The sequence below is a fragment of the Electrona antarctica genome, assembly GCF_951216825.1.
Source record: "Electrona antarctica genome assembly, chromosome: 11".
In the NCBI taxonomy this organism is placed as follows: Eukaryota; Metazoa; Chordata; class Actinopteri; order Myctophiformes; family Myctophidae; genus Electrona; species Electrona antarctica.
Window position 1 is genome coordinate 31,648,554 of NC_136792.1, and position 8,365 is coordinate 31,656,918.

At 44.0% G+C, this 8,365-nt stretch overlaps 1 protein-coding gene across 1 annotated transcript in view; it reads left to right on the forward strand.

The window, feature by feature from the left end:
• Positions 1–412: 412 nt before the first annotated feature.
• The window catches only part of si (sucrase-isomaltase), a gene marked incomplete at both ends in the record, with an annotated part of 125,140 nt that continues 117,187 nt past the window's right edge, over positions 413–8,365 (forward strand). The window contains 4 exons of the mRNA XM_079513813.1: positions 413–536; positions 2,074–2,159; positions 3,499–3,634; positions 5,393–5,502. Coding sequence (XP_079369939.1) covers positions 413–536; positions 2,074–2,159; positions 3,499–3,634; positions 5,393–5,502 — 456 coding nt within the window. The remainder of the gene's footprint in view (positions 537–2,073; positions 2,160–3,498; positions 3,635–5,392; positions 5,503–8,365) is intronic.

An 8,365-nucleotide genomic window follows, 5' to 3' on the forward strand; every position in this document is an offset into this window, starting at 1 on the left:
CGCTCCAGATCCGTAAGGGGCGTCTACCTTTATATGTCTATGCTGAGGGACCCCGGTCAACTGTTGATTTCATTGAGCTTTTTTTATCCATGGGTTCACACACACACACACACACACACACACACACACACACACACACACACACACACACACACACACACACACACACACACACACACACACACACACACACACACACACACACACACTTGCCTGTATAATATGTATTTATGTGCGTGGGTGTTTGTTTTCATGCCCAGATATTTGTATTTATCTGTATATGGTATGGTTAATTGCTTATGCTTGCAGTTGTGTTTTATGTGTGCTTGTGAGTCGTTTTTCACACTGTGTGTGTGTGTGTGTGTGTGTGTGTGTGTGTGTGTGTGTGTGTGTGTGCGTGCATGTGTGTCAGATGGGGAAGAGGAGGTTCTCAGGGTTGGAGGTGACCCTCGGGGTCATGTTCCTGTTGATGGCCGTGATGGCTGTCGCTCTCGTTGTCCTCTTTCTCACTGGAGAACCTGGAGTCATCAAGGATGGTTAGTCAGCACACACACACGCACGCACGCACGCACGCACGCACGCACGCACGCACGCACGCACGCACGCACGCACGCACGCACGCACGCACGCGCGCACGCACGCACGCACGCACGGACGGACGGACGGACGGAGAGGGTGCAAAACATAATCTTCCCGTTCCCAGCATTCAGTTGAGTAGGCTTATTTGATGTCAGGAGTGGCGGAAGTCCAAGCAAACTCACCTCAACTCCATATAAACAAATACATTGATACTTGCATCACCAATACACATTTTAGAGAGGCTTCTATAGCATTGAAAATATCAATATTGGAATTAAATATTGATTGATTAGTCAATTATTTTAACAGCACCAGGGGTTTAGTAAAAACAAAGCATTTGAACTAAAAGGATAACACAATAAAGTCCTGGGAACTTGTATTCAATGAATCAACAGAGCATATAGCATAGTAACACATTAACACACTATTAATCAATTCAAATAGCTAGGCTATATTTAGAGGAGGAAAAATCGGCAGCTGTGTCTATGACCTCTCATTTCAATGGGACAATATCTCTACTCTTGACAGATCACTTTGAAAGAAGCCAGTGATTCACATAATGGATTAATTCAGGGCATTCCACATTATGGTGGCAGAGATTAGTAGCATATTTCCCCACTAGACATTTACAGTGTTCATTTATAGGCCAATACTGTACCAAGCTACATTCAATACATCCTCCACACTATCTTCGTAGCCTACTTGTGATTGTCACGCCACCACACCACTGTGCAATTATTCTACTCAGTCAAACTACTAGTCAAATATTGTTATTTAGATAATGGACTACTAGACTAAACATCATAACTGTCCCATCTTTAAAGGTAGGGCAACAGATATGTTGCCCTACCTTTAAAGACCCACTCCCCAAATCCCTACACTTCCTCTGCCAACCTGGGGGGCAGCGGACTGACGTCATGCTTCCTTCTATGCATGAGGAGTCCAAGCTGCTTCTTTTCACCTGACAGGGGGGAGTTTCCCCGGCCGGACGTAGCACGTGGAAGGAACACGTTATTCCAACCAGTTCCTTTCCCCTCCATCAGGCGCCCCGGCTGGCCAGGGGGAGGTAGTTTAGACACCACGATTACTGCAATACTGCATGTTTTTTGTGAGGTTACCTACCCTAGGGGACACGGGGAGAACATGCAAACTCCACACAGAAAGGCCCTTTCACCAACCCCGCCTCGGGTATGAGCACTGATGACGCGAAGGAGGGAACACGCCCAGTGTCCCCAGTGGGAATCGAACCCAGGACCTTTTAGCTGCTAGGCGACAGCACTACCGACTGTGCTAGTGTGCCACCGTGCCCCAAAATCTAGCTTTTTCTAAGGATTTTGAACCACACCATGGGACAAGTTAGTTACCAGGGAGATTAACCAAATAACTCGTTAGTATAGAATTTTAACCACTGGGAACTCTCTTTTATGGTCTTTCATTTTTTCCTTTTCTTTTGTCTTTGAGCTGTTGTTTTTGTATTGTCTTTTCTTTGAACAGAAACCACCGAAGCATTCGTTCCTAGTTGTCCCATCATCCCTCTGGCTGAGAGAGTGGATTGTTACCCTGATACAGGAGCATCCAAAGTAGGAGCTGATTTTTGTTATTGTCATAGTGCAGTAGTTCTCAAACTCTTCAATTTAGAGCCAAAAGATAAGTTTGGGATCTCCACTGGGATCCACATTATGAAGCACAGTCAAAATGTGAAAAAAAACAGCATTGTGAGCTTGTAGATATTTTTCCGCTATTGTTGTTTACATTTTTGAAAATGTATGATTTTCATTTTTTTTTTTTTTTTAATGTCTACACCCCCCCCCCCCCCCCCCTCGCATTTTATAACGGGATGAATCTAGTTGCACTATTACCCTCCATGACAGTCCATTGATCCAAATAGATATTTCCGATCTGCGTGTATTTAACAACGTTAAACTCACCAACATTGCAGCTGTAGGGCAAGCTTGAATTATCCTCTTTCAATCTGCAGTGTTTGTTTCATAAAAATCCACCGTAGACATGCTATGAGCTACTTTCTGTCAAGAAATTCCGTGCAGGTGATTATTTTAAGTGTTGGAGTTTGGAAGCACTTGTTTTCATTACCACATCGAGCTGCTCCATAGCTCCTGCATTACAGTATGTGCAAATTCGAAACAGGTGGTACGCACTACCATAGATATTAAAAATATATAGATGCCTCATTGGCCGCTATAGTTCGTTGGAGCGAAGTGTCTGCAACGGGAGGAAGAAGTCAAGCGAAATTTTGAAGGCACACACCTCTGATTGGCCTACCGTTCTTCCGTTTTGCTTCCGCTATGCTTCGCAAGGAATATCGGGAAAGCTTGCCAATGCAATCACACCATCGCCATTCCCTCCCGTTGCCTCCATGTTGCCTTCCGTTGAGATACAGACGCCCCAGAGCCAGAAGAGGCGTCTACCTTTATATGTCTATGCGCACTACTACGCAGGGCCGTTCAGTGACTTCCGACGAGCGCTTCCAAACTCCAACACTCCAATCACCTTCATGGACAGAAAATAGCTCATAACATGGTGGATTTTTATGAAACGAACACGTTGCAGATTGAAAGACGATAATCCAAGCTTGCCCTACATCTGCAATGTTGGTGAGTTTAACGTTGTTTAATTCAAGCAGATCGGAAATTTCTATTTGGATGAATGGGCTGTCAATGGAGGTTATCGCAAACTCTAGATTCATCCCATTAGAAAGAAATCTAGTAGGCTATTGCACGTTACGGCTAAGTCCAAATGTGCCTTGGGATTTAGAAAACCATACATTATTATTTATTTAAATAGGTACAACTACTGTACAGCATTATGGTCATCCCTTTTCTTGGCATGTCAGAGTTTGGGGGGGTAATTCCACAAGCTAAATTCTGCACCCTAAATGCTCATTCCTCACCCCCCATGCAGTCACTGTGTGAGCAGCGTGGATGTTGCTGGAGCCCCCTGGAAGAGAGGAGCGTTCCCTGGTGCTTCTTCCCCACCAATCATGGATACACCTACACACCACATATATACCCACCAGAAGAAATGATCAACCCTGCTGGTAACACTCTCTCTCTCTCTCTCTCTCTCTCTCTCTCTCTCTCTCTCTCTCTCTTTTTTCCAGTATCTCTGTACAATCTACTGTATGCGTCCATCCATATGTGTAAGAACAGCTGCCCTTTCACGTGTTATTCCTCCACATGTTTCCATTTCTTGCTTTTTCAATCATTGCCTTACTGTGCCTAGGGCAAGGTGTGGCTCTGAAATATGACATGGATGGCATATTGGAAACCATGAGGCATTTCATATATATAGTTTTCTTCATTTCAGTTAAAAAGTTCAATTATTCCTTTTGAAATAGTATTTTGTTTTATGATTGATTGTCGTTGTGTAAGGAAAGTCTTTCACTTGAAAGTTCCTATGTCGATGTGAGCAAACATATATCTAAACAAGTTATGTTTGTTCTACTTAACAGACACTTGTAAAATCACCATAAAAACAACACCATACATTGTGTGTGTGTGGGGGTGTGGGGGTGTGCGTGCATGCGTGCGTGCGTGCGTGCGTGTGTGCAAACAATTTAATTCAGCTATGGTGTTCCAAGGCCAAATTCTTCATTACCTACAGTTGAGCATCAGGCAGTTGAGCATTTTTGCGTTGAAAGCTCTAAGCCTGTTGCAGTGTTTGATCGTGCCATATGCATAAACCGGTGTCTGAGTTTCTGAAGCTCTCATTTTAATTTGCAATGCAATCCATCTGCTCATGAGATTTGGTATCATTTGGAACCCACATAGTGGTTATCTTAGCATCTGTGTTGAATAAACATCATAAGGAGTGTACAGCTGTCAAGCTGCATTGACAGAAATGCTATTCCTCGACATGTGGGTGTTCTTTTCATTAAATTAAATGATCTGCCCTAGATCCCTTGTGGAGCACTGCCATGTTTGACGGAGTGACAAAGTGCTAAATGAAAGACTGAAGTGTTATCACCTTGTCAAACTTGATCGCCTCCTCAACATTGTGTCATCACCTCTCATAACCACATTACATAACACTGTACGTCACATTGTTAACTACCCTGTATATCTTCACTATCAGGCATAAACCTTATATCCGTATTTTATTTGTTTTTTTCTTTTCATCAATTAATGCCTGTTTTAGATACTTTTTATACTAGTGTCTCACAAAGTAACAAAAACAGCAAAACATACTGCTATTTTTGCTATCTAATGTTGGCATTTAAATTATTTGACTGCCGCCTAGTGGTCATTGGAGGTAGTTAGCTTATGCCGACGGAAATGACTGGATTACTACTCATTTCGCAGACAGAGAAGAAGAAACGGCTAATGTTAGCATTAGCTCATGATGTTTATCTTTCGCCGGAAACGGTAATATGTCGATTGTCGATTGATGATGATCACCACCACGGACAGCACTCGTAGTTTCAGAGATAACAGCCAAAGAGGATCCTACTTTTAATTGGACCCTATGGGATGCGCGCGCACGTCTCCTGGTGCTGGGAGTGACGAAAACTTGGTTTTCAGCGTAACCGTTTCATATTGATATCAAGCGATAAAAGCAGCGATATCGTGGCTTCGGCAGACAACGGGTCTTAATTAGAAAGCCGCGGTATTGCGGCTTCGGCAGTAAAAGGATTAAGTACACTTGCAAATACTTTTGTATACTTCAGAACACTTACTCAAGAACATTTTGCATACCAGACTTTTTCCTGTAACAGAGTATTTCAGAATTGTGGCATTGATACTTTTACTTTTACATACTTCTTCCCCCACTGATATTCTGTAACTTTTCATGTCAGTAATGAAAGGCAGCCTGAAGAGGATGGCTTCCCCCTCCCTGTTTGGTGCAGACATAGAAGAACTCTCATTTCACGCTGAGCTGCAGACAAGCCGAAGACTCCGATTTAAGGTATACTGTAGGCATGCATTTGAATTTATTCTCATGCATTTTTAAATACAGAATAACACTTTCAGTGTTAGACTGTCAACATTGTGTCATCTCACCACACTATGAATAACACTTTCAGTGTTAGTCGGTAAGTTTAAACAGCAAGGACAGGTATGCGAGACAAACACTGACAGAAACCGTCACTTGTTTCTAGTCCTGTCACAATTGTCCAGGAGGGGCGAACTCCACTTGCGACCGCGACGGGTCGCTTCGACGGCTGTCTGAGTCGTCGCAACGAGTGCCCATCGTCGCGGGTGCCTGACTCGTCCCGACGGGTCGCCACAGGTGCCCATCGTCTCGACGGGCGCCTGTTTTTGTCGGCGTTTCTGAGTCGTCGCGACGATTGCCCATCGTCTCGACGGGGGCCTGTTTTGTCGCGACGATTGCCCATCGTCTCGACGGGGGCCTGTTTTTGTCGGCGTTTCACCCGTGCGTCGGAGAACGGGCGCTCGTGCTCGCATCTGCCTCTCTCCTTCCCTCCATCCTATGTGTGTGCTTTCCCCCCCCCCCCCCCCCACCCGACCGCCTCCCCCTGTGGGGTAGGGGGTCGGGTGGGGGTCCCTGCGGACCTTTGGGGGGGGGGGGGGGGGGGGTCCGGGTCCCCTTGGGAACACACAAAATCTGCTCTCCCACCGACGTCATGTGTCCGTTTATCTCCAGCCGTACAGACTCCATTTGACGCGTCTTATCTACTTTAATACCCACATAGCCTACAACAACTTCTGTGAACAGACTTCACTGTAGTAGCTTTTCATAAATATATTTGTACTTAGGCTGTCTGCTGTCGTGAATGTTTATAGTTAGAGAAATTCAAAGTCCAGCCGTCTGCTGTCCAGCTCTCCCACCCCTCACTGGGGAAAATTCCGGGAGGAAAACGGAAAAGGAGTGAGTTGTCTTGTTACCATCCTATGTGTGTGCTTCCCCCCCCCCCCACCCGACCGCCTCCCCCTGTGGGGTAGGGGGTCGGGTGGGGGTCCCTGCGGACCTTTGGGGGGGGGGGGGGGGGGGGGGGGGTCCGGGTCCCCTTGGGAATCCCTTTACGCATGCCTTCATTTGTCCCCGTGAATTGCTTCCATTATTTTAATCCAATAACCATATGTTGCATCACATTTTATCGATTGATATAACTTCAATAACCTCCGGAAATAAGGATTTTTTTTGATTCGATTTGAACGTTTAATGGCCTATTGAAAAGACAAGTGTTTATTTTATTTTTTCCTTTTACGCACGAGAGAGAGAGAGAGAGAGAGAGAGAGAGAGAGGGGGGGGGAGAGAGAGAAAGAGAGAGCGCACGCACGCAGACGGAATGTGTTCACGCTCGTCCTTCTGGGGGGTCCCCGGGAGACCCCCCCAACGCAATAGATAACACAGAAATCACACTATACATTTACATTCAGCCGATCTACGAGCTCATATCTGCTTCTTTGCGAAAGCCGCGCATTGCGACGTATTCTGTCTGTCTGTCTGTCTGTCTGTCTGTCTGTCAGCGCACGCTGACAGACAGACATGTTTAAGTTTTCCATTGAACTATTCAGCACCGAAATAAATTACTCATCCATTCATTAATGCATTCATTCATTCATTCATTCTTTCATTCAATTTACTGCTTTAAGGAAATTATGTCTGTATAGGAGCCATGAATGGGATTGTTGCAATGTGTGGTTATGTTGATTATATCTTTGGTCAATGAAATGAATGCGCTTGATTGACGGGGCCTGATTAATTCATAAACGTCACCTGTTTGGCACACACAGTGAGAGAGAGGGGGGGTATGGAACGCCATACCTTTTGTTGACCGCTTTATTTTTGCTTTCTTTTATTTATGTTGATCGCTGTTGTTGCTTTACTTTTTGTTTGAGCACTCTTTGAGTTATTCACATTTCTTTAATAAAACCCCTTAAACGCATTGTTTTGGACCCAGCGAATTCCTTTTGTTTGTGGAGCGGAGCGCGTCTGACAACATAGCCAAACCCATCGCCTCTCAGCGACTTTAAAGTTTATTTCTCACGTAGTCGCTTTACAATGTCCTTTATATCGAAGCAGCTGTAATACAATACATTTTTTGTCCTCAAAGGTTTCTGTTATTTTATACAAAACGAATGAACCACCAAACGTCCTTAAATCATTTTAAATAAATACCATCAACATAATGAAATTAATGCAATTTTAAAATGACTGCAATTTTAAAACCATTGTATTAATAAAGTATAAAGACTGGATTCTGATTATATTGTTAATGTTGTTTATTACAGTTACAGAGGCGTATGCAGTCCTCAAAAGTCAATACATTCAAACAAATCCTTTTTGTTTCTTTTGTAAGCTTTAAACAATTGACAAAAGTAGATGTAGGCTACCATATTGGGGACCCCCATTTTGCGTGTGCATTTACATTCAGCCGATGTCACAGATGCACGTTCATGTTTACTGCATTAAATTTGTAACAACAGCATAATATTGGGTTGTGCAGGTGAGATTTAGAAAACCCTTAGAAAAATCTTCAGTGAATGCTTTTAGGGACTATAGGCCTACATAGAATGTGGAGGGAGAAAGGTACCAGCTGCACTGCAGTAAATTGAATGAAAGAATGAATGAATGAATTAATGCATTAATGAATGGATGAGTAATTTATTTCGGTGCTGAATAGTTCAATGGAAAACTTAAACATGTCTGTCTGTCAGCGTGCACAGACAGACAGACAGACAGACAGACAGACAGACAGACAGAATACGTCGCAATGCGCGGCTTTCGCAAAGAAGCAGATATGAGCTCGTAGATCGGCTGAATGTAAATGCATTGTATAGTGTGATTTCTGTGTTATCTATTG